The sequence below is a fragment of the Canis lupus genome, unplaced genomic scaffold (assembly GCF_048164855.1).
Source record: "Canis lupus baileyi unplaced genomic scaffold, mCanLup2.hap1 Scaffold_109, whole genome shotgun sequence".
Classification (NCBI taxonomy): domain Eukaryota; kingdom Metazoa; phylum Chordata; class Mammalia; order Carnivora; family Canidae; genus Canis; species Canis lupus.
In genome coordinates, this window is record NW_027326483.1 from 68,618 (window position 1) to 95,809 (window position 27,192).

General features: G+C 42.4%; 1 protein-coding gene and 1 pseudogene across 13 annotated transcripts in view; both read left to right on the top strand.

The window, feature by feature from the left end:
- The window catches only part of LOC140629751 (B-cell lymphoma 3 protein homolog), a 78,251-nt gene that overhangs the window by 19,898 nt on the left and 31,161 nt on the right, over positions 1-27,192 (top strand). For 5 of the 13 annotated variants that reach the window (XM_072819324.1, XM_072819321.1, XM_072819322.1 and 2 more), the window contains 2 exons: positions 233-703; positions 7,002-7,120. In XM_072819324.1, the coding sequence (XP_072675425.1) occupies positions 262-703; positions 7,002-7,120 (561 nt within the window). In that variant the 5' untranslated portion in view covers positions 233-261. Of the gene's footprint in view, positions 1-232; positions 704-2,453; positions 2,681-3,170; positions 3,978-7,001; positions 7,121-27,192 lie in introns of those variants that run through there. The other 8 variants (XM_072819323.1, XM_072819327.1, XM_072819332.1 and 5 more) reach the window with 7 other exon arrangements.
- LOC140629749 (DNA (cytosine-5)-methyltransferase 3A pseudogene) lies at positions 7,127-14,471 on the top strand (annotated as a pseudogene).

Consider the following 27,192-nt stretch of genomic DNA (forward strand, 5'->3'; position numbering starts at 1 on the left):
ACCTATCTTAGTTAATTGAATATATGACTTGAGATAATTATAGTTGTATAGTAGAAATTTTCCAAACACAATGGTGATAAGCAATGCTGCGAAGGTTAATAGCAAAGCTCTGACAAGCTTAGCCTGTGCAGCACTGGCACAGCCTTATGAAAACAATTATGCAAAAATAATAATCCTGTTGCAACTTCAAATCCAGGTGCATAAAAATGTTAATTGATTTTTTTTCTTTCAGTAGTGCTAAGTTGCCAGTGGAAACTGCCCATGGGCCACATGAGAGACCACGGATCCTGTAATGCTGGGATGCATAAAGCTGGCACAGAAGTGCTGCAGAGAGGCTGTCACCAGTTAGAGGGAAGGAGCCAGAGAAGCAAGAGGTGTGGCAACAGCCAAGGGTCTTCAAAGGTAGATGGACTGTGCACTCCCTTCCTGAATGGGAGACCAGCACAGAGACCTTGGGGGCACGCCCTGCCCAGCCCTGCCCAGCCTCGCCCAGGCTCCAGCCAGAGGCTCCGCCCCAGGCCATGGCCTTCCACTTACTCACGTGACCATGCCACAGGCATGCAGAGAGGCAGGCTGAGCTCTGCCAGGCCAGCAGGGTCCGTGCCAGGCCTGGTGGACTTCGAGGACAAGGAGCAGGTGAAGGCCTTTCTGGAGAACGTGGTGGAGTGCAAGTACCAGTGCTACTGTGAGAAGGACCCGAATGGTGAGTGCTGGCAGAGCAGCCTGCGAACACGAGGAGATGCATGGGGATGGTTGGGGGCTGCAGGGGCCACGAGCCACCTCTGAAGGAGATCCAGAAGGGGTCTCTGGTCTAGGTAAGTTGGTGGGGCCAGGTGCTTGAGGACCCCTAATCCTCTGCCATCTGCCCCATCCCCCAACTGAGTCAGATTCATTTAATTTTTTAAGGCCAGTAAAAAATGAGTAATTTTGTAGGAAAACGGTGTTTACTGTAACTGACAAAGGAAGAGATAGAAAACCTAAATGGAGAAATTTCCATACACCACCCACAAGAAATAAAGTTGGGGGATGAAGCTGCCCTCCATAATGTATCTGATCCTCCTGGTTTCCCATGGGAATGCCATCAAACACTTAAAGAAAAGATTACTTTAGTGGCATTGAGATTTGAGAGCATAGAAAAAGATTGAAACTTTCCACAGTGTAAAAAAAAAAGCGAAAGCAGTGTAACACTGATATTATGACCCCATAAAGACAAGACCAGGAGAAAAAAAGCCAACTTCAGTTGCGAGAACTAATGAGGAAAGTCTCAGTAAGATATCATCAATGGATTCCACGGCACATTAAGTGACCAAAATATCTAGCCAAGTGAGGCCCCTTTTGGGAAAGCCACGATGAGATGGCTAGTATTTGGAAATTTATAAATAAATTCTGTAAATAGAATTCCCATATTACCTGGTCACACCCGGAAAACACTATTGGTACATATGGTAGAAAATATTTTGTGAGATTGAACATTAATTACTTGAAGTAATTTTTACTTTCATACCAACTTCATATTTAAAATTATGTCCTGGAGTAAAACACATATCATCATAGGGTTACCAGCATTTGGAAATTCTGGGAGAGCATTTAAAAACTCCTGATACAATACAACGTCCCAGGGTTGGCAGGGTAGGGGTACGCACTCAACTCACTTGGGTGAAGATGGAAAGATGATGATGTGGAAAGAGGGGCTCCTTGTTTATAAAAGACCCTCAGAAGAAGGAAATGAAGTGGAGAAGAATGTCTTTATTTGGGGCATATAATGTTTAAGTTGTAATTATGGTACAGAATCAATACAAATTCATCTGAAAAAATTAAGAATTGTCGGAAAGAAAAAAGACAGGGAGGGGTGAAGAGAAGCCATTCCTAATCCCGTAGTCATTAGAAACAGCCAGTATTATTTGTCACATATCTGCGAGCCTCTCTCTATCCTGTTCGTCCAGCCATGATTGAGGTCCGTGGAAAAGGCAGACAAGATGTTAATCTGAGAGGTAGGCATGTGGAGTGACGACAAGCTCTGACACTGAGCCAGGTGGCCTGAGTTTTAAGTCCCAACTCATTTGTTTCTATGTGTGGAACCATCGCCAGTTATTATTTAAAGAGTAGATGGCCTGATACCTCTGAGTGTATTACTTGATACCTATTAAAAACTGGAAATTCTGCGGTGCAACTGTTTTATATATATAGTGCGGGGGGTAATTTCTTCAACTGTAAGTAAGAAGAGGCTCAAGTAAGTTTTCAAGTATAACATTTTAAAGGCACCTGTGTAAGAGCTGAAGTAGATAAAACGTAAAAGCCAACAGTTTTGCATTTGTTAAAGCAGATTTTTTAAGGAACTCCATGTGTCTTCTAGTGCACTAAAAATACATTCTCACCTTTGTTGTTTCTTGGGTAATGTTGGGAAAGAAAGGACCCAATTATTCCCTGATAGTATAATTTTACTTGTTTTACAGGACAGAAAGTTATCTAAGCTCAATAGTTCTGAGAAATGTCTTCATCTAGGAGCATTCCCTCTGTTTCTTAGAAGTTTGAATTTGGGAGAAAGGTTGACAATCTGGGGGAAAAAAAAGACGAAGCGAAAGGAACAGCATGCTCAGGAGGGCACACACCACGCCAGTTCCCTTGCTTCTAATGGTTATCACGTACCAACCCAAGTGGCTGCCGCCTTATTAATCATCATGTATGTTTTTAGTAGAGATATGAACTACAACTGATACTTAAAGTACTGAAGCAATATGTTTTAGAAGTTACATATTTTAGAAAACTATCATAATTATTCAAGGGAAAAAGGTTTAGCTTTTATGTGGGCTCTATTTGATAATGATTTTTACCCCCATTTGACATCTCATGTAACAATGTACGGTGATAGTAACTAAATTTACTGTGGTAACCATTTTGCAATATATATATACAGCAAATCATTATGTTGTACATATAAAAAGTATTACAGTGGTACATGTCAATGATGTCGCAATTAGAAAAACTTTGATTTAAACATAGAACATTGACATGAGAATCTTAAAGAAGAATCAGACTGGACCATAGAAATAAGCCCACTTATTTATTATCTACAGATTTATAGAAACGTTTAATTTTTTTTTGAGGTTTAGTGGATCTGTTTCTATTCGCAGTGCTGAAAACCCTTCAACTATCTCACTGTTTGCTAGCAGGTGAACTTGTATACTCTTGTTTTTCTTCTAGATTCATGAAAAGCTCTACTACTATGAGAAGTAGAACCCTGTGCCCATCCTCCACAGCACAGCAGTCTTGGCTGATGATGTAAGTGTGCCTTTCGGAGCTCCCTGCCACCCGGCTCCCTTGGGCCCGGTCCTGAGCAGAGCTCTTCCTGGCACAGACACAAGTGTGAGATCCTGGGAGTGAAAACCAGAAGCCGCTGCAAATGTTTCCAAAAGTCCTGTCACCGAGGACCTTATGCGGATACTGTGCTGATTTGCATTCACTCTCCTGCTCAAAAAATTGTGCGTGGGGATGTCCTCTGTTCTACCTGGGTGGCTACAGTAGCAGAAGTCTGAGGCTAGAACTCTCTGGGCAGAGAGAAACTGTCAGCTACTAGTGTTCTGAGAAAGGCACAGGCAGGAGGAATGCTTTGGAGAAATAAAGACAAATCAGCTAGGTCTGTTGCTGACAGTGCTAAAAACTGACAGATACGCTAGTGTCGGAACGAGGCCTGATGAAATACATAAAAAGACAGGATTGTTTTCAAAATGAAGTATAAAGCATCATAATGATTTATGGATATTAGACCTTTCCACATTACCTTCATAACCAAAGAATAAGTGACAGAAGCAGTTAGCATTGATGGAGTAATTTCCTGTAGCTATCATTTTATTTTCAATCTTGGAATGAATTACCTTGCTGTTCCTTGCCGTTCACTTTCAAACTCAGATGAATTGAAAGCACACCTGGATAAACTGTAAAGGACACTGAGCCAGAGGAGAAATAGGTCTCCTGTGAAGGTTGGTTTTTGTGATCTCCTTGAGCTTATCTGTTGCTTTCTAAATGTTTTCCTTGTTTATGATTTAAAAAGGAATGTAGTTCAGCTTAAATATCGGGGCCATATAATTTTTAAAAAATCATCTTCAGAAGTTGATTTTCTTATATGTGTTTTCTATTTTATTTTATTTGTAAAAGATTTTACTTATTGATTTGTGAGAGACACAGAGACACAGGCAGAGGGAGAAGCAGGCTCCCCATAAAAAGCCCAATGTGGGGCTGGATCCTGGGCCAGAATCACGCCCTGAGCCAAAGTTAGACACTCAGCTTCTCAATCACCCAGGTGTCCCTGTGTTTCCTATTTTAATTTAGATAATAAGGCATATGTCATCAATCTCGAAGTGATTTGCTATTTGGTTAGTCCCCCAGACTCCTTTCAGGTTTTATCCACAGATTAGAAATTATAGGGATCTTTCACTTTATGTGTTTTATGCGGATGCTTATTCATCTGCTCCTCTTGGTTCTTCATTAGAGAACCAAACTTTTTGAAGTGAAGTTGAGTAAAGGTATAGACAGAATTCTAGTAAGGGGCAGTTGCCACTTGAGGAAGTCTTAAGAAGTCACTTTATTTTTTTTAACTCTTTTTTTAAAGATTTTATTTATTCATAAGAGACACAGAGAGAGAGAGACAAAGAGACAGAGAGAAAGTCAGAGACACAGGCAGAGGGAGAAGCAGGCAGGGAGCCCACAGTGGGACTTGATCCTGTCGGATCAAGCCTTGGCCCAAAGGCAGTGCTAAACTGCTGAGCCACTCAGGCTGCCCAATTTTTAAAACCTTTTTATCAGGGACGCCTGGGTGGCTCAGTGCTTAAGCATCAGCCTTCAGCCCAGGGTGTGATCCTGGAGTCCCGGGATCGAGTAGCACTTTGGGCTCGCTGCATGGAGCCTGTTTCTCTTTCTGCCTATGTCTCTGCCTCTGTCTGTCTCTCTGTCTCATGAATAAATAAAATCTTTAAAAAATCCATCAAATGCCTCTTTTGTGCCAACCACGGGACTATGTGCCTTGTTCTTTTGCATTCTTATAACAGTCATATTAACCACCACTTGTCTTGCTTTAACTGTACTTTGAGATAACTGTGGATTCATGTGTTGAAATACATAATACAGATCCCGTGTACACTTGACCCTGCTTCCTCATCTCGCATAGTTATGGTAACCATGTGGGTACATCGCCACTAACGTAGTCCCTTAGGCTTTTTCAGATTTTACATACCTTGTGTATGTGCATACGTTTGTGTATTTTTTCCTGTCCAGTTTACTACATGTGTAGATTACCGTTTCTTTTGAACATATGATGGAAAGAAGGCTGAGGTAAGTTATGGGAGGTAAATGAAGTATAGACCTGGTTTGACTCTAGGTCTGTTTGACTCAGAGTTTTGATTTTTCAATAGCAGTAGCGATGGACACTCCTGGTTGGTGCAGTGGGTTGAGTGTCTGACTCTTGGTCTCAGCTCCAGCCATGATCAGGGTCATGATTTGGAGCTTCGTGTCAAGCTCCATGCTGAGCGTGGAGTCTGCTTAAGATTCTGTCTCTCTCTGCCCCTGTCCCCTGCCTCTCTGTAAAATAAATTAATCTTTAAAAAATAATAGTCATGATGAATAACTAATAATAACAACAATAGCTGAAGCTCACTGAGTTACATATGAAACAGACTATTTGGGACACCTTACAAATATTTTTATGAAATCATCAATAAGTGCTAGGTTAGGCATGATGCCAGGTTTTTAAGGGAATAAGTGTAAATCATCAAGAATACTTAGAATGTAATAGGGAGACATTTTCTTCCCCCTAAAGTAGAATAGATCTTTATGGCCACATGCAATCCCAGGAATGTTTGAGTTTAATGTCTCAAGTTACAGATCCAACTTTCCAAGGGAAAATGAATACATTTGGTGAATGATCACTGATTATCAGAATATGATAATACTTTAGGAAGATAATAGACTAATCAGCAGGCCATAATTTACGATTCTTTTAGTTACATATCTTGTAAAGCTGTCCCTGTGATGAACAGCAGCACTTCTTCAGAGCAGGAATTACAACATGCTCCTGTGTCATAGATCCCAGGAGGTTTCGGTGCTCTTGTAGACAGCAGACAGAAATAAAAGGAAGTTTCTCCTTTTTTACCTTGTATAATCCCACTGGAAAGTGAAACGTGTGCTGAGAGTTGATACTTCTAGGTCACCTCCCTGAAGAGGCCCCGGGCAGGCACTGTCGTAACAGTTCTTGGACAGGACTGACGGCCCCCAAAGGAGGTGGGAGGGTTTCTGCAACAGGCTACTGGTGGAACAGGGCACTACTGTCTAGCCCCAAGAAGCTTCTAGTGAGGAGGGCCCCGAGGAACCTGCATCCTTTTCCTTAACTCTTTCAGAGGTTACGGCATATGCTCAGATTGGAGTTAAAGGTAAACTCAGTTCTGTGTAGCTTGTGGTTGTTGCTTTTGAAAAATGAGCAGCTACAAGAAAGCAACACCAAGTATGGTTTAGTAGGCCTTAGCTTTTTGGAACTTGAATTTGGATGTAGATAACCCAAATGGTTTTGAAGCTATATATCATTAGGAACTCTTTGGAAACCACAAAACCTTTTTAATGGGCCACTCTATCAATTTTCTGCTCTTCTAAGGAAGTTATTCCTATTCATGACTCCTTTTGATCTTTGGCTAACACTGAGACAATAGTAGTGACAATTTAGTTTTCTTCTTCCTCTGAAAGCTTGTACACGTTTTCTGCCTCGGGTTGTGTCCACTTGGATGCCTGGAGAATGTTGACAAACGAAAGGTTAGGCTAGCCTGTTGATGCTGCATATTTGATTGGGCTGTAAAAGTCAAAAAGGTTCCTTGGCTTCCGCGGAGAAGCGTTCTGCTTGATGGTCCAGAATACTGATCCAGTAAAAACGACATGTTCCAGCCATCCTTCACACACACCTTAAGTGAAATTAATGAGATCACTCTATGATTACGCTTTGTGTTTTATTTTTCACTTTCTAGGTCTGTATGAGCTGTTGGCTGTTCTGCCAGTCCAGCTGGGGCCACGTGTGGACAGCCAGGAAGACCTGACCTTCCTCTGGGATATGTTTGGTGAGAAAAGCCTGCATTCACTGGTAAAGGTAAAAACCATGCTGATGTCAGATTCTCTTGGTGGGAAAACATGGAAAAACATTTTGAGTGCTGTCTCATAAACCAGAGATCAAATTGTTGCCTTCTGCAAGGCAGAACAAATCAGCCTTGTTCCGTGATGAGCATGGAAGTTGTTAAAGATTTTACCAGAAATACCTAGATGATTTCCCTTAATGGTGGTGATCTGGCTGTGTGCACTAATGAAGCCAACGTATGCCTGCCCTTGTTTAGAAGAAGAATATGAAATAATAGCAGGAAGGTATAGGCTCCTTATGGACAACATTCATGAGCTGGAATTTAGCTTGAGTAATGAATGGTCACAACAAAAATTAGAAGGAATATATTTTCTGAGGTTAGGGATGGCAGCAGTTCATAGCCACATTAATTTAAAATAATTACCTTTCCACACCAATCTTAAGATAATTTGTTCCAACTCTCTGAAGAAAGTCCATGGTATTTTGATAGGGATTGCATTAAATGTGTAAATTGCCCTGGGTAACATTGACATTTTCACTATATTAATTCTTCCAATCCATGACCATGGAGTATTTTTCCATCTCTTTATGTCTTCCTCAATTTCTTTCAGAAGTGTTCCCTAGTTTTTAGGTTGGTTCGTTTATTCCTAGGTATCTTAGGCTTTTGGGTGCAATTGTAAATGGGACTGACTCCTTAATTTCTCTTTCTTCAGTCTCATTGTTAGTGTATAGAAGTGCCACTGACTTCTGGGCATTGATTTTGTATCCTGCCACACTGCCAAATTGCTGTATGAGTGCTAGCAATCTTGGAGTGGAGTCTTTTGGGTTTTCTATGTACAGTATCATGTCATCAGTGAAGAGGGAGAGTTTGACTTCTTTGCCAATTTGAATGCTTTTTATTTCTTTTTGTTGTCTTATTGCTGAGGCTAGGACTTCTAGTACTATGTTGAATAGCAGTGGTGAGAGTGGACATCCCTGTCTTGTTCTTGATTTAGGGGAAAGGCTCACAGTGTTTCCCCATTGAGAATGATATTTGCTGTGGGCTTTTCATAGGTGGCTTTTAAGATGCTGAAGAATGTTCCCTCTATCCCTACACCCTGAAGAGTTTTGATCAGGAATGGATGCTGTATTTTGTCAAATGCTTTCTCTGCATCTATTGAGAGGATCATGTGGTTGGTGTTTTTTTCTCTTGCTGATATTATCAATCACATTGATTGCTTTACGAGTGTTGAAGCAGCCTTGCATCCCGGGGATAAATCCCACTTGGTCATGGTGAAGCATCTTCTTAATGTATTGTTGAATCCTAGTGGCTAATATCTTGTTGAGAGTTTTTGCATCCGTGATCGTCAAGGATATTGGTCTATAATTCTCCTTTTTGGTGGGGTCTTTGTGTGGTTTTGGAATTAAGGTGATGCTGGCCTCGTAGAATGAGTTTGGAAGTACTCCATCTCCTTCTGTCTTTCCGAATATCTTTAGTAGAATATGTATGGTTTCTTCTTTATTTTTTTAAAGATTTATTTATTTATGATAGACATATATAGACAGAGGCAGAGACACAGAAGGAGGGAGAAGCAGGTTCCATTCAGGAGCCTGACGTGGGACTCAATCTCAGGTCTCCAGGATCAGGCCGTAGGCTGTAGGCGGTGCTAAACCACTGCGCCACCGGGGCTTCCCTGGTTTCTTCTTTAAACGTTTGATAGAATTCCCCTGGTAAGCCATCTGGCCCTGGACTTTTGTGTCTTGGGAGGTTTTTGATGACTGCTTCAATTTACTCCCTGGCTATTGGCCTGTTCAGGAAACAACAAATGCTGGAGAGGATGTGGAGAAAGGGAAACCTTCTTGCACTGTTGGTGGGAATGTCAATTGGTGCAGCCACTCTGGAAAACTGTGGAGGTTCCTTAAAGAGTTAAAAACAGATCTGCCCTACATACGACCCAGCAATTGCACTGCTGGGGATTTACCCCAAAGATACAGGTGCAGTGAAATGCCGGGACACCTGCTCTCTGATAATTTATAGCAGCAATGTCCACAATAGCCAAACTGTGGAAGAAGCCTTTGTGTCCATCAAAAGATGAATGGATAAAGAAAATGGGATCTATGTATACAGTGGAATATTACTCAGCCATTAGAAACAAGTACCCACCATTTGCTTCCATGTGGATGGAACTGGAGGGTATTACACTGCGTGAAATAAGTCCGTCGGAGAAGGACAAATGTTATATGATCTCATTCATTTGGGGAATATAAAAAATAGTGAAACGGAATAAAGGGGAAAGGAAATAAAACAAGTGGGAAATATCAGAAATATCTCACAGACCATGAGAGACTACTAACTCTGGGAAACGAAGAAGGGGTGGTGGAAGGGGAGGTGGGTGGGTGGTGGGGGTGACTGGGTGATGGGCACTGAGGGGGGCACCTGATAGGATGAGCATTGGGTGTCATGGTATATGGTGGCAAATTGAACTCCAGTAAAAAATAATAAATAAATAAAAATAAATAAATAAGTAAATAAATAAATAAGTAAGTAAACGAAAATTACCTTTGACAAGGTCAACTGAAATTTGAAGAAGTTGCTTTTTTTTTTTTCCCCACAACGCCATTGAAATGGTATTTTGTGTATAAATACATGAAAGTTCAAAACGAAGAAAAAGAGTTTCTGGAGCTGGTTCTTGGTAAAGCATCATGCCATGGAAATGGTCAGCCACCAGAAATGAGGTCTTGCCACACAGCAATGCTGGGAGTGATCAGAAATCTTAAAATAGTAAAATTAGATTAAGAAGCTTAGTTTTGCTTCTGGAGATATGAATTGCATTTTTTTTTCATTTAACTCAAGCTGAAAAAAAAGATGTGAGTCTTACCTGAGTCTGTAGGAAATTGATACCTGTGGTGCCTTAGCTCTATCTGCACCAAAACCAAACTCAGGTGAATTTGCTATGGTTGTCTGTCACGAGAGAAGGATGTTACTGATGTATAGTATTTGAAAATCAGCCACTTCCAATGTGCTTTTGCTTCACAGGCTAGAAGAAATCTTAGTCCATTTTTTCCCATCAAATTGGCTGAAATTTGCCTGCCTCAAGCAGTAGCAACTCTCAAGAAATGAAAAAGTTGAGATGTGGCATTTTCCTAACAATACATGTAAAGACTAGAGTGCTTGATTTAGTTTTTATGGAATTGCCACGGTACCTTTGTGTATCGTTGTGTTCATCAGCACCCCTTAACCATTAAACAGACATGCCCAAAACAATGCATGCATGTGTGTCTCTATTTAGTTGTAATGTGGCCACTGTTTCCTTCCTATAAAATGGAAATTATAATGTTAACAAGGTGGTTTGTGAGTTTCAAATACAATAGTGGAGATCTTCTTTCTTTGATAGTTACATAGGTTAGGCAAATACAAGCAGGCATTTAGTATTAAATTATAGCACGTGAAAGACCAAAAAGTAGTGATAGGTGGTTGTTATTTCTACTAAGAAAAGGACACTAATTTTTTTTCAAAGTCTTAGTTACACTAGCTCTTGAGTTTTAAGCTTGGTGGTTTTTCAAAGTAAATGTGACTAGTAAGTGGCGAGGAAGCATAGTCACTGATATCCTGGTTTTAGAAAAGCAATGAGTAAACAAATTGATGTTGCTAGCATTTAAGTGGCACAGTAGCATGTGTACTATTACAAGGATCTTTCTGTAATTGCTGTAAAATGTGCTTTTAATGTTTACTGTGCCCCTCTAGTCCATTCTATGTTTCTTACTAGCTGCCCCCCACTCCCAGCCTCTATCACACGCAAACTTCAAGTGTGTCTTTTGACCCATTCTGTTCACTTTCAAGTATGTCAACAAGCAAGAGAGAGAAAGCGAGCCACATGTGCACGTATGCGAGAATGCGCACAAGTGCTAGAATGCGCAGAGGGAGATGGAGAGAGAAATTTTAGCAGACTCCCCACAGAGTGTGGAGCCCTGTGAAGGATCCGGGGTCCCGACCCTGAGATCAGGACCTGAGCCCAAACCAGGAGTCGGGGTGTAACCAACTGAGCCACCCAGGGGCCCAGGTAGAGACCTCTTCTTAATTGGCTTTGACTTTATTTGACCATGGTAGGAGCCAGTATATTGAAAGGGTTAAAGCAGCAGAATGATGATATCAGACTGGTTTTTTTTTTTTCAGAAGTAAAATTTAGTTGCTACAGAGATGGGATGGGCCTGGAGATTTCCAGGTCAAGACAATGGCAATGAACCCATGGGTGAGGGAAGGAAAGTGATTTTTGTTTTGAGAAAGGGAGTTGGATGCTCAGCCTGCCCTCACCATCAGGGTGATGTTTCTCAACATATTGAAACTCCTCCCCCGTGTTGGTTAAACCTCAGCTCCTAGACACCACATCCACTAATCCAACCACCAGATTGTTGATGCCAGGCCATCGGGGGTTGAGAGAGGGCTCCAGAGACCTGCACAAGCCCTGACCTACCACTTCTGACATAATTGAATATCTTCTCATAAGAAAGGTGATTTTAGTTTTATGTTCATTTGCTATTTGGCAGTTAACCAAGTAGAACTTCCTACTGTGTAGTTGGATACGTGGATCTTGAGGATAATTAGTAAGTTCTAGGTTGTAGGTAATAGACTTGGGAGTCGGGTTGCCAGATAAAATACAAGGCATCCAGTTTAATTTGAACTTAAGAGAAACAGTAATTTATTTATTTATTTTTTTAGTGGACGTATGAACTGTGCTGTCTTTTTATATTTCCTTTTGTGAAATCTCGCAACTCTGATTGGGGTGTCATCAACATTTAGATAGTAACTCTTTGTAACCACTTTATTGAGACATATATCAGACAGTTTACCCATTTCAAGTATATGTGCAAGGATGTGAAGTGTACGCACAAAGTGATGCAGCCACCTCCACGATTCTAGAATAATTTCATCTCCTCCCAACAAACCCCTGTCTCATGTAGCTGTCTACCGCTAATCCTTCATCCTCTGACCCTTCCTCACTCCAGCCCTATGCAACCACTAATCTACTTTCTGTTTCTATTTACCTGTTTTGGACAATTCATGTAAATGGAATCATATGGTGGGTAGATTTGTTTGCCATCGGCTCCTGTCACTTAGCTTAATCCACATGATAATATGTAGCAATACTTCATACCTTTCTATGGCCCAGTAGTATTTATGGATATACCAGCTTTGTTAACCTCTTTATCCAGCTTTGGACATTTGGGTCATTTCTACCTATTGCCTATGATGAATAATGCTGCTAAGAATCTTTACATAGAGGGGCTGCACGTGGCCTTATGGGCTGAGAAGAAAAGCCAAGGTGATCGCAGTAATGAATGCTGTGGAAGAAAACCAGGGGTCTGGCTAGTCTCAGAAGGTGGAGGAGGCCAGTCCTCCTGCAATGCAGCAGCCCACCAACCCTGCATCCCCCACTGTGGCCACCACACCTGAGCCCGTGGGGGCAGATGCTGGGGACAAGAACACCACCAAAGCAGCCAATGATGAGCTGGCCTACGAGGACGGCCGGGGCTTTGGCACTGGGGAGCTGGTGTGGGGGAAACGTCGGGGCTTCTCCTGGTGGCCAGGCCGCATTGTGTCTTGGTGGATGACAGGCCGGAGCTGAGGAGCTGAAGGCACCCGCTGGGTCATGTGGTTTGGAGATGGCAAGTTCTTGATGGTGTGTGTTGAGAAGTTGATGCCGCTGAGCTCCTTCTGCAGTGCTTTCCACCAGGCCACATACAACAAGCAGCCCATGTACCGCAAAGCCATCTATGAAGTCCTGCAGGTGGCCTGTAGCCATGCGGGGAAGTTGTTCCCAGCGTGCCACGACAGCGATGAGAGCGACACTGCCAAGTCCGTGGAGGTGCAGAACAAACAGATGATCGAGTGGTCTCTCGGAGGGTTCCAGCCTTCTGGCCCCAAGGGCCTGAAGCCACCCAAAGAAGAGAAGAACCCCTACAAAGAAGTTTACACAGACATGTGGGTCGAACCTGAGGCAGCTGCCTATGCACCACCCCCCCCAGCCAAAAAGCCCCGAAAGAGTACGACTGAGAAGCCTAAGATCATTGATGAACGCACAAGAGAGCAGCTGGTGTACAAAGTGCGGCAGAAGTGCCAGAACATCGAGGACATTTGCATCTCTTGTGGGAGCCTCAACGTTACCCTGGAACACCCTCTCTTTGTTGGAGAAATGTGCCAAAACTGTAAGAACTGCTTCCTGGAGTGTGCATACGTATCACCATGATGATGACAGCTACCAGTCCTACCACACCATTTGCTGTGGGGGGTGGGGGGCAAGGTGCTCATGTGTGGGAACAATAACTGCTGCAGGTGTTTTTGTGTGGAGGGTGTGGATCTCTTATTGGGGCTGGGGGCCACCTGGCAGCCATCAAGGAGGACCCCCGGAACTGCTACATGTGTGGGCACAAGGGCACTTACGGGCTACTGCGGCAGCGGGACGACTGGCCCTCATGGCTCCAGATGTTCTTCACCAACAGCCACGACCAGGAATTTGACCCTATGAAGGTTTACCTGCCTGTCCCAGCTGAGAAGAGGAAGCCCATCCGGGTGCTGTCTCTATTTGATGGAATTGCTACAGGGCTTCTGGTGCTGAAGGATTTGGGGATTCAGGTGGACTGCTACATCGCCTCCGAGGTGTGCAAGGACTCCATCACGGTGGGGAAGATCATGTATGTTGGGGACGTCTGCAGCGTCACGCAGAAGCATATCCAGGAGTGGGGCCCATTGGATCTGGTGATTGGGGGCAGTCCTTGCAATGGTCTCTCCATCATCAATCCTGCCCATAAAGGACTCTACGAGGGCACTGGCCGGCTCTTCTTTGAGTTCTACCACCTGCTGCATGATGCGCGGCCCAAGGAGGGAGATGACCGCCCCTTCTTCCGGCTCTTTGAGAATGTGGTGGCCATGGGCATTAGTGACAAGAGGGACATCTCGCGAATTCTCGAGTCCAACCCTATGATGATTAATGCCAAAGAAGTGTCAGCTGCACACAGGGCCCACTACTTCTGGGGGAACCTTCCTGGTATGAACAGGAGGCCATTGGCATCCACTGTGAATGATAAGCTGGAGCTGCAGGAGTGTCTGGAGCACGGCTGGATAGCCAAGTTCAGCAAAGTGAGGACCATTACTACTAGGTCGAACTCCATAAAGCAGGGCAAAGACCAGCATGTCCCCGTCTTCATGAATGAGAAAGAGGACATCTTACGGTGCACTAAAATGGAAAGGGTGTTTGGCTTCCCTGTCCACTATACTGATGTCTCCAACATGAGCCACTTGGCGACGCAGAGACTGCTGGGCCGGTCGTGGAGCGTGCCGGTCATCCGCCACCTCTTTGCTCTGCTGAAGGAATGTTTTGTTTGTGTGTAAGGGACATGAGGGCAGACTGAGGTAGTGACACAAAGTTAAACAAGAAAACACAAAACACAGCAAAACACTGACAACATGAAGATGGAGAGAAGTATCCGCACGCAGAAGAGAAAAAGGAAATTTAAAACAAAACCAGAGGCGGAAGTACCAGAGGGCTTTGCCTTGCACAAAGGGTTGCACATCATCTCCTGATTTTTCAATGTTAATCTTCAGTCCTTTTTAAAAACAAAACCAAGGTCCCTCCTGTCTCCCCCTCCCCTTTTTGTAGGTAAAACCTTTTGTTTTCTACTCTTTTCAGAGGGGTTTCTGTTTGGATTTTTGTTTCTTGCTGTGATTGAAACAAAGAGGGTTTATTGCAGCAAAAACCAGTAATAGGACATAGCAACAATACCTTGCAGAGGAAGGACAGGAGGGAAAAAAAAGGAAATTCTACAGAAATCTATATATTGGAGTTTTTTCTAACTATGTATGTTTTGTTGTCTTCTCTAGCCTGATCAGATAGGAGCACAAGCAGGGGGTGGAAAATAGTGACGCTCAGCAGCAGACTTTCCTTCCAGCCGCTGAGCTCTCTTGCCAGCACCATTCCTGGTCATGCAGAACAGAGCCCAGTGAGCAGCAGGGAGACACATCACACAAGACCCTTTTATGCAGTATTTCAGGTGCTTACCACACAGGAAACCTTGAAGAAGATCCATTTCTATAAGCTGCTGTTACCTCTTCCAGTTTGTGTGTGTGTGTGTGTGTGTATATATATATAAATGACAGATATGAGATATATATAAAAGGTACTGTTAATTACTGTACAACCTGACTTCATAATGGTGCTTTAAAACAGCGAGGTGAGTAAAAACATCAGCTTCCACGTTGCCTTATGTGCAAAGGGTTTTAACGTTGGATGAAGGGAGGCAGCTTGAAGGTGAATCGTTGCCATTCATGGCGGGCTTTCCCTCTAGTGTTTAACAAGGTGAAGGAGGAGAATTCGGGACCACGTACTCCTGCTTCTCCCTGCCAAAAACGGGTATGAGGTGAGATGGGGTGGGTCGGACCGTGGAGGGTTGAGAGTGGGATTCATCCAGGCTCACGCAATAACCTTTCGATTTTTTTTTCCAAAAAAAAGGAGACTCCCTCGGCAAGATGGCAGTTAAAAGGGGTCTTCATTCCCAGTTTCTCACATTAGCCAATTCAAGGGCTCCTTGTGGTGGGATCAGAAATTATCCAGAGTGTGGGAAAGTGACCGTTAAAAACCCCACCTGGAGAAAAAAAAAATACAAAATGAAAAAAAAAAAAAGGAACCTTCACATACAGGTATTTATGTGGACATATTTTCATTTCTGGGGGCCATGTATGTAGGAGCGGAATTGCTGGGTTAAGTGCTAAGTCTGTGTTTAACACTTAGAAGAACCAGCAGTTTCCCAAGGTGGCTCCACTGTTTTGTATTCTCACCAGCAGTGTGTGAGGCTTCTGATTTCTGTATGCTTGTCAACCCTATTTTTTATTTTATTTTTTTATTTATTTTTATTTTTTATTATTATTTTTTTTAACCCTATTTTTTAAAAAAAGATTTTATTTATTTGAGAGAGAGAGCAAGAGAGCGAGCAGGGAGGTGGGCAGTGGTGAGGGAGAGGGGCAGAGAGGAAATCTCAAGCTGACTCCTTGTGAACACAGACCCTGATTTGGGGCTCAATCTCACACGACCCTGGTATCATGACTTGAGTCAAAATCAAGAGTCGGCTGTGTAACCAACTGAGCCGCTGAAGTGCCCCACCAACACTTGTTTTAGCTAACACTTGCTTTTGTTTGACTTTTTTGTTCTCACCTTTCTAGAAGAAGGTGGGACATGATACCTCCTTGTTGCTGTGGTTTACGTTTCCTTGATGACTGATGAAGTTCATTATCTTTTTGTGTGTTTATTGGCTATTTTTGTATCATCTTTGCAGAAACGTCTTTTTGGATTCTTTGGACAGTTTTCTCATTAGATACCTTTGAAATAGTAGACTTCTTTTTAGAACAGTCTTAGGTTTACAGAAGTGTCTTTTCCATTTTTTGCCTATTTTTAAGGGAGTTGTGTTTTTCCCTTATCATTGAGTTTTAACAGTTGTCTTTTGTGGATACGTGTTGTTTATTAGATACGTGTTCTGCAAATATTTTTTTTCCAGTCTGTGGCTTGTTTCTTCATTCTCTGAACGGTTTCTTTCACAGAACAGAAGTTCTTAATTTTAATAATGTCCAACCTTGCAATTTCTCTTTCATACGTTGGGCTTTTGGAGTTGCATGGAAAAACTCCTTGCCATGCTCAAAGTCACCCAGGAATTGTGCAGATTTGTCTTTATATTTAGTTCTGTGATCTAATTTGAGTTCATTTTTGTGAACAGGGATAAGTTCTATGCCTAGATTCAAAGATTTTCTGCATGTGAATATCCAGTTGTCTAGCATCAGTATTTGAAAAGACTGGCCTTTCTTCACTGAATCGTCTTTGCTCCTCTGCCAAAGACCAGTTGATTGTATTCGTGTGGGTTTTATTCTGAGCTCTGTTATGTTCTACAGATCTGTTTTTCTGTTCTTTTTTTTTTTTGTAAATTTTTATTTATTTATGATAGTCACACACACGCAGAGAGAGAGAGGCAGAGACACAGGCAGAGGGAGAAGCAGGCTCCATGCACCGGGAGCCCGACGTGGGATTTGATCCCGGGTCTCCAGGATCGCGCCCTGGGCCAAAGGCAGGCGCTAAACTGCTGCACCACCCAGGGATCCCTGTTTTTCTGTTCTTTGACCAATACTGCTGTGTCTTTATTACTGAAGCTTTATAGGAAATCTTGAAATTGGTTGGTGTCAGTCCTTTGACTTTGTATTTCTCAATATTGTGTCAGCTGTTCTGTTTTTTTTTTTTTTGCCTATTCATGTAAAATTGAGAATGAGTTTGTCATATATATGTGATAACTTGCTAGGATTTGGGTTGGGGTTGTGTTGTATATATAAACCAAGTTGGGAAGAATTGACATCTTGATCATATTATATATTCTTGTCCGTAAACATGGAATTTACTTATGGAGATCATCTTTGATTTCTTTCAACTGAGTTTTTAAAAATATTTATTTATTCATGAGAGACACAGAGAGCACAGAGAGAGAGAGAGAGTGGCAGAGACACAGGCAGAGAGAGAAGCAGGGAGCCCGACGTGGGACTTGATCCTGGGTCTCGAGGATCAGATCCTGGGCTGAAGGCGGCGCTAAACCGCTGAGCCACCCGGGCTCCTCATCAGCTGAGTTTTATACGAATTGAGATTCTGTACACTTTTTGTTAGATTGGGCACTAATGTAAATGGTATTTTGTTTTGAATTTCAAATTCCCATTGTTCATTGGCAGTGTGAACAATGCTATCTTGGGCAGACCCACCATGCTGATGGCTCTCTGTGGCCTGAAGCCTTCTGGAGCACAGGTCCCTCTCATATTCTTTCTTTTTGTCTGGTCACACCCTTAAGTACACCCATGAATGTCCTTCATCTGCTCTAGAGATAGGATTATGATTTTCAAGCATTTCCTCCTGGGTGGGCTTCCAGCAGTTACCCGCCAGCTTCTTGGGCCCCAAAACAGGTCTCACTGGAGGTGGGGTTGTGGAGATCTACTAATTTTTCAGCCTCCCAAGACACACTTCTGTCCATAAGTCCCCTTAAGAAGCCATTTCTCATCAAGGTGGACTTGTCAGCCTTTTTCTTCTCTCTTTCATAGAACACAGGTATATAGGAAAGTAATTGATATTTGTACATGAAGTTTGCATCCTGAATCATTGCTGTAATCACTTACTAGTTCCCAGAGTTTTTTTCGTGTTTCTTTAGGATTTTCTACATACATAGTCATGTTGTCTCTGAACAAAGGCAGTTTTACCTTTTCCTTCCCCATATGTAAATCTTTTCTTTTCTTTTCCCTTCCTAGAGGATTAGCTAGGACTTCTTCTTAAGTACTGAATCTTTACTAGTGGTAAGAGGGGAATATCCTTGCCTTGTTACTGATCTTAGAGGGAAAGAATCTAGTTTTTCACCATTAAGTAGGTTTGCTCTAGGTATTTTATACATGTTTATCAAGTTGAGGAAGTCCCCTCTATTCCCAGTTTGGTGGTAACTTTTATCATGAATACGTGTTGGATTTTTCTTAATAATTGTTTGGCATCTGTTGATATGATCAAATAGATATTTTTTATCTTGTTGGAGTGATGGCTTACACTAATACTTCTGCATATTATACAGCCTGTGCATTCCTGGAAAAAAAAAAACATTGGTTTTGGTATAGCATCCATATTATATGTTGTTGAATTTGATTTGAAATTTTTCAAATTTTTTTGAAGAGTTTTTCATCTCTGTTCATAAGAGATATAGTAGTCTATATGTCTATAGACTATATAGTAGTCTATATCTCTATAGAAAAGTATAGACTACTATAGTTTTCCTTCTTCTGCTGTCTTTATCTGGTTTTGATAGTAGGATAAGGCTGGCCTTATAGAATGAGTTGGAAGTACAGCCTCTGTTTTATTTTCTCTGAAAGAGTTTGAGAATTGGTATAATGTCATCTTCTTATTTTTGCCAGTGAAGCCGTCAGGGCTCAGTGCTTGCTGTTGAGGAAGGTTACTAATTATTGATTTAATTTCTCTTTAGGTATAGGCCTATTGAGATCACCTATTTCTCTTTGTGTAGGAGTTTTTGTTACTTGTGTCTTTTACGGAATTGGTGCGTGTCATGTAAATCCTCAAATTTGAGGGCATAGGATTATCGTTACCTTTAATTTTTAATCTCCGTGGGATCCATAGCGACGACTCTTCTTTCATTTCTGATATTAGTAATTTGTCTCTTTTCTCATTTTTTCTTGGCTAGCCTGGCTGTAGGTTTACCAATTTTATGAATCATCTTAAAGAACCAGCTTTTGACTTTGTTGTTTTTTTCCCCAATTGTTTTCCTCTCTCTCTCCCCTCCCTCCCTTCCTTCCCTTCCTTCCCTTTCCTTCCTTTCCTTCCTTCCCTCTTGATTTTATGTATTTATTCATGAGAGACACAGAGAGAGTGAGAGGCAGAGACATAGGCAGAGAGAGAAGCAGGCTCCATGCAGGGAGCTGGATGTGGGACTGGATCCCAGGAATCCAGGATCATGCACCCAACCGCTGAGCCAACTGGGCGTCTTCCTTCCTTTCCTTTCCTTTCTTTTTTCCTTTTTCCTTTCCTTTCCTCTGAGAAAGAGAGAGAGAATGAGCAGAGGAGAAGGAGAGGAAGAGAGAGAGAGAATCTCAAGCAGACTCACCTGCTGAGTATAGAGCCTGACTCAGGGCTCAGTCTTATGACCCTGAGATTATGACCTGAGCCAAATCCAAGATTCAGATGCTTATCCGATTGAGCCACCTAGCCATGTTTGCCTGTTTCAATTCCACAGATTTCTATTTTATTCTTCCTTTTCTTCTCCTGGCTCTTCTTGTTCTTGTTTCCTAAGGTAGAAGCTTAAGTTACTGATTTTAGTGTCCTCTTCTCTCTCTCTCTCTCTAACATATGCCTTCAATGCTGAAATCTTCCTCTAACCACTCCTTTGCAGCCTTCCACAAATTTGCATAAGTTGTATTTCCATTTAGTTCAGAATAGTTAAAAATTTCAGTGCTTCAACTTTAACTCATTTAATTTCCAAATGTATGGAGATTCTTCTGCTGTATTTCTCTTACTTAACTCCATGTGGTCTAAGCTAATGGTGTGTGATTTCCATTCTTTTAGATAGTTACAGTGTGTTTTATGGCCAGGATGTGGTCTGTCTGGTTCTGCGTGAGTTTGTGAAGACTGTGTAGTGCTGTGTTAGATGAAGTGTTAGACTAGTTGGTGCTGTTGTGTTCAACTGTATCCGCACTGATGTTCTGCCTAGTGGGTCTGTCAATTATTGTGTAGAAGGCTATAGAAGTTTCTAAAGGTGCTAGTGTGTTTATCCATGACTCCTTGGATGTTATCAGTTCTGCCTCATGTATTTTGACCCTCTCTTGTTAGGCACATACATACACAGTAAGGAGTGTTCTGTGTTCTCAGAGAATTGATCCCTTTTTCACTGTGTAATACCTTCTTTTATCCCTGAGAATTTTCCTCATTCTGCCATCTGCCTTGTCTGAAATTGATATGAGTTCTTCAGCTTTCTTTTGGGTGGTGTAGGCCTGGTTTCTTTCCCCCTTCCTTTACTTCTCTTCTACCTGTGTACTTCTATTTAAAATTTTTTATTTATTTATGATAGTCACAGAGAGAGAGAGAGAGAGGCAGAGACACAGGCAGAGGGAGAAGCAGGCTCCATGCACCGGGAGCCCGACGTGGGATTCGATCCCGGGTCTCCAGGATCGCGCCCTGGGCCAAAGGCAGGCGCTAAACCGCAGCGCCACACAGGGATCCCTGTACTTCTATTTAAAGTAGGTATCTTGTAGACGGCATATAGTTGGATCTTTTTATCTGCTCTTGCAGTCTCTGGTTTGATTGCTTGCTTGCTTGATTTAATTTATTTAGTCACCAAAGACATAGAAGGAGAGGCAGAGACCTAGGCAGAGGGGAACCAGGCTCCCCACTGAGCAGGGGGCCTTATGTGGGACTGGATCCCAGGACCCCAGTATTAACGACCTGAGCGGAAGACAGATGTTCAATCACTGAGCCATCCAGGCACCTCCAGTCTCTTGTTTTAATTGGCATATTTAGACCATCCACATTTTAGGTAATTGTTGCTGTAGTTGGGTTAATATTCACCATGTTTGCAACTGATTTTCACTCATTACAGTTGTTCTTTTTTATATTTTTATCACCCTCTCTTTCTCTTCCGTCTCTGCTTTTAGTTTAACATTTTATGGGATTCCATTCTTTCTTAGCATATTCATATACTTTTTCTTTTTAAAGATTTTAGTTTTGAGAGAGAGAGAGAGAGAAGGAGCAGGGGGAGGAAGTTGCAGGAGAGAAGGATAATCAGACTCCCCACTGAGCCCAATGCAGGGCTCTATTGCAGGACTTTGGGGTCATGACGTGAGCTGAAGGTAGACGCTTGAACCAACCGAGCCCCCAGACAACCCTGTCCATATACTTCTTTTTTTTTTTTAAATATTTTTTTTAATTTTTATTTATTTATGATAGTCACACAGAGAGAGAGAGGCAGAGACATAGGCAGAGGGAGAAGCAGGCTCCATGCACCGGGAGCCCGACGTGGGATTCGATCCCGGGTCTCCAGGATCGCGCCCTGGGCCAAAGGCAGGCGCCAAACCGCTACGCCACCCAGGGATCCCCATATACTTCTTTAAAAGAATTTTTTGTGCTTGCCCTACAGTTTGTTATATTCATTTCTAACTAATCCAGGTCCACTCTGAAATAACATTACACCTTTTCACAGGTAGTGCAGTTGCCTTATAGGAGAATATATTCAATTCCTTTTTTCCCCATCCTTTATAACATTGCTTTAATTGACTTCACTTTGTCATATTCCTTAAGAACTCAGCACGCTGGTTTTAATACTTTTTGCAAGACAAGTCTGCTGAGCAGTAAATTCCTTGGGTTTATTTGAGTGTTTTGTTTTTATTTCTTTTCACTTTTTTGTTTTTTATTTTTATTTTTACGTTTTTTTTTTTTTTTTTTTTTTTATTTATGATAGTCACAGAGAGAGAGAGAGAGAGAGGCAGAGACACAGGCAGAGGGAGAAGCAGGCTCCATGTACTGGGAGCCTGACGTGGGATTCGATCCCGGATCTCCAGGATCGCGCCCTGGGCCAAAGGCAGGCGCCAAACCGCTGCGCCACCCAGGGATCCCTATTTTTATTTTTTTAAGATTTTATTTATTTATTCATGAGAGACAGAGAGAGATAGAGAGAGAGGCAGAGACACAGGCAGATGGCGAAGCAGGCTCCATGTAGGGAGCCGGACATGGGACTCGATCCCGGGTTCCCAGGATCACGCCCTGGGCTGAAGGCAGGCGCTCAACTGCTGAGCCACCCAGGGGTCCTCTTTTCACTTTTGAAGTACAATTTCACCAGCTACAGAATTCTTAGGTGGTGGGTTTTTCTTTTTAACCTTTTTTTACCTGCACCCTCTCTGTTCTTGCTTGCATGATCTCTGATGAGGTGTCTGATGTATTTCTTATCCTCGTCCTCTGTAGATAAGGTGCTTTTTTCTCCCCTCTGGCTCTTTTCAGTATCTTTATCTTTGGTTTTTGCTGTTTGAGTATTAGTGCAAGATGTAGATCTTTTTGGCATTTATTCTGTTTGGTGTTCTCTGAGCTTCCTGGGTATGTGGTCTGGTGTTTTATCATTAATATTGGAGAATTTTCAGCTATTATTACTTTGAATATTTCTTCTCCTTCCTCTCTTTGTTCTCCTTCTGGTGTTTTCCATCATGTGTTTGCTATCCTTTTTGCATTGTTCCACAGTTATTGGATATTTTGTTTCTTTTTGCATTTCACTTTTGGGAATTTCCATGAACATATTTTCGACCTTACTGATTTTTCCCTTGGCCACGTCCAAAGGCAGCCTTCATTGCTGTTACACTGTTCTTGGTTTCTCGCATTTCACTTTAATTCTCTCTGAGTTTCCATCTCACATTAGCATATTAATCCGCTAAGGCATTAGCATATTCATCATACTTATTTTAATCTCCGTATTTCTCCTGCTTCCATAAATCTGTGTCATATCTGAGTCTGATTCTTATGATTGCTTTATCTCTTCAAACTGTGTTTCTCTCTTATCATGTCTTGTAATTATTTTTGTTGAAAATTGGACATAGTTATTGGGTAATAGGAACTGATATAATCCAGCTTTTAGTGTGAGCTTTTATGTTAAGCCAGCTAGAGGTTAGGTTGTGTTGAATGTTTGCTATAGCTGTCAGTGTCAGAGGCTTCGGAAACCTTCGTGTCTCTCCCGTTCCCTGCCTCCTCCTCTGGCTCTTTAAGGAACTCTCTTGAGGTCTTTGATGTGCATCTCTCAGCTATGACCACTGTGGTTTCACTGGCACCCCGTTGGTGGGGAGTTGTTCTTGTGATCTTGATGGTTAAGTGTCCGTTATTTAGTGGGCCTGAGTCCTGGGCTCTGCTGACTCCTATAAGCATTTCTTAGCCTCCTTTTTTCCCCTCCTTCCTTAGTTGGGTCAGGAAGGCTAGCAGGGGCTGGAGTTCACCTTACAGCTCTTTCCCCAGGTCCAATAGGGCTCTATTTAAAGCTGCTTTTCTCAGAGGGCAGGCCTCGGTTACGGAAAAAGCTCTTGACTTAACGTATTTCAAAATGATTGTTTCTCTATTCTTCTATTGCAAACCCAAGGGGATTTTTCTCCAGTCTTCACTATGAGAATTTGGTGCAAGGAACGTGCAGGGGCCTCCTCCCCTAGGACTGGGGCTCAGGAGGTTTTTGACTCTCAGACTTCCGCATCCAGTCACCATCAATTCATCAGAGTTACCATTTTTGTTTTCCTACAAGCTTCTGGCTCCACCGGCTTCTGCTTTGCTAAGCTGATCTTGGCCATGAATCTCTCTATTCCTCTGTTTTTTTCTGATTTCCGAGAGGCAGTTTGCTCTGTGACTTTCATTCTCCCTAATGATCTGAGCTGAAACCAAAAGTCTCGCTTTACCTAGTTTTATCATTTGGTTCTTATTTTTATTGCTGGTTTGTAAAGAATTCGTTGTGTATTTTGAATACCAACTCCCTGCCAAATTATATTTGTAATTGGAAATATTCAGTTTCTCCTTTGGAAAAGATAGCCTGGAATGTTGTTTTTAATGAAACACACAAAGTTGTGGACAGGGTAGTTGACCAGAGGGAGGAAGATATGATGGATAATTAGTTTATTTTAAATCTCGATATTCATGTGAATTTGTGAAGATTTTAATACTTGCGATTTAGGTAGAATTTTAAAAGTGGAAGTCTTCTTTGTCTGAGTCTACAAGTAAGTCTTGAACAGATGCTCAGAAGGTAACCTATTAACAAGAATTTATTTATATTTATATTTCCAAGTAGGAAACATTAGAAAATGAAAGACCAATTTGAAGTTTATGTGTGATCTTCATCCTTCAGTAATTCCAATTTTCTTACTAATTAGCACCATGAGTGTTGCTTGGAAAAAAGTTATTTCCAAGATAATTGATACAGCCAAGCTATTAAAGAGAGAAAGAGAGAGAGAGAAAGACAGAGAGATCATGTTTTGAGCAGTGGTTTTATAAACTTATTTTCTGTGCAGGCCTTTGGTTTCCTCTTTTATTTGAGTCTAGAAGCAACGAGAAGCAAAGTAGTGGGGGAGGGAAGGTGAGATTTACATAGTAGTAAGTGAGATTCAAAAGAATATTTTATAAGATACTTGGGGGGGTACAGGGCTTGTTAGAAACAAATTGTACTGTTCGAAAGGGGAGAGGTGGTGTTAGGTTCAGAGTAACCCGGTTGGGGTGGTTATGTTACTTGCCTCTGCAGTCCTATTTGCCTTGGTGGGAGGAAAGGGAAAAGATAGCCAGATGTTGCAAATGATCCATGGCCACCTGGTCTGACAGAGTGGAGACCTGGGCATCAGAAGCTGGTAATGCTCCTTGGGCAGTCCAAGGTAATTGTTCAGCCAGCTGTGTTGGAGGAAGCAGACAACCTTATTTCTTACGTTATAGTTGACATTTTTTTCTGGCACAGAAACAGGTAAAGTCTGCCAAAGATAGGAATTCCTGAGACCCTGAGTAAACAGTTGCCTTTGTAATTCACACTCTCAAGACAGAGGCCATATGTAGCCCTTCTTAGAGATCTGTGTGGGACTGGGGCTGAGTGATTAGGAGCCAGGTTGTCATTGGAAATGCTCAGTTTCTCTTCTTACAGATGTCCCGAAATGGTTGCTTGATGGGGCTGTCTCCTACCGAGGTAGTCTGTGTTCAGCGTAACACATCAGCTGCCTTCTGAAAGTTAGTGTGAGATTTAAGTGTTTATTCAACCATGCTTCGTTGCAGAACAGCCACCTTACTTTTGGATCGATTCCTAATTTAATAACAGGAGTCTATTTGCTCTACAAAAATGCACGTGGGATGTTTCCTCCTGAGCATCACATAAGAGCAGGTAGTTGATTGCCTGGAATGAGTGGAGGCAGGAAGGCAGTTCTCACTTCCCTTGTGGAGGTGATTCCTGTTTTTCTCCATCTCCAGAGACCAGGAATTCTAGTAGGGAAGTTACAAGCTCCTGAGCTATTCTACCTAACAGTGGATTTGTTGGGGCATGAACATGTGTCTCCCACTGTATTCAGCTTTGCCAAATCATCCTACAGGTGATTGTACGTGACCGGAGGTGACTGGCTTGCCGAGCCTTGTGTTGGCGTTAGCAGTACCCCGCTTCATCTCCCGTTATCTCCTCAGTCTCTGGACTGTGTGGTTTTCAGAACCCTTGTTTTATTGCCAGGGTAGGTGGTAGTTCATGTCCTGTTGCCGGGAAGGTGTTTGGTCATGAGCGTGGGCCTGACATTCTGCATTGGTTCTCAGAGTACATTGACCACAATTCATTGTGGACCCAGATGGTAAAAGGGAGTGGCCTGTTCCTCAGGGCCGAGATGGAACGGGATGTGGCGATTGTACAGAGGCTAGGTCCACGCTTCTCTGAGTTGTGTGAAAAGGGCTATAGAAACACAAGTTCTGTTGGAAGAAAAGTCAAGGTTGAGGTAGAATCTCACAGGGTAGATTTTTTTTCTTAAAACAGTTTATTCATTTACGAGAGAGAGAGAGAGAGAGAGAATGAATGAGCAGGTAAGAAGTGGCAGAGGGAGAGAAAGAAGGTGACCGACTGCCCGCTGAGCACCTGATGTGGGGCTCCTCCCTGAGGCTCTGAGATCATGACCTGAGCTGAAGGCAGATGCTTAACTGCCTGAGCCCCCCAGACACCCCTCATAGGATGGATTGAAACCTGCTTTTATGGGCTGACTTGGAGACATCACCACCATATTCACAGTATCACAGGAATATGTGTCCCAGAATCTAGCATAGAATTACAAGTGAACTTTTGTCACCAGCTCCATTTGATTTCGGTGGAGGAGGGACTGAGTAGTACTCCTTGAAGTTTAGTTTGGTCCCTTAGGCACTCAGCTACCACTCATTGAATGAGTGAGAGTCTGGTGTGAGGCTCAAGGCACTAAAGGTAATTTCTAGAGGGAGGGATCCTGCAACCTCCAGGACACCTTTCATTATTCATCCAGGTCAAGTGTGGACCTTTCGCTGCCTCTTTTCTTTTTTCTTTTGTTCCTTTGTCTTTCATCCTTGAGGTCATTTCATTGTCATTATGTTTGTCTAGTCACCTCTCTTGGAGTGCCTTAGCTATATGGTCAATTGGGTGTAGTAAGGAGTATTCCGTGTGTGCAGATCCCCGGGCTCTCCATTCTGGTGCACACACATCTGTGGTGGTAGTTCAGGGCCGGGGCTGTGGAGCTACATTGCTTGGACTTGGATTCTGGCTGTGCCAAGAATATCATGCCAACAGTGTGATGATAATACCTCATTGTCTGACCTCGTGGCACCTCTGTTCCTTATATGTGAATGATGATAATAGTGGTACCTACCTTGCATGCCAGAAGTGAAATCATAGGCTTTTGTGTGTATGACCTAAAATTTCTTTCAGACGATTCACTTGGAATGAAAAAGAATTTTGTATATTGTTGTAAGCATCTATCCATCCTGCTGTATACTGTCTGATATTTGCTGTTCACAGACACATATAAGGTTATGTTACTTATGGTCATGTGACTTTTTAGTCAA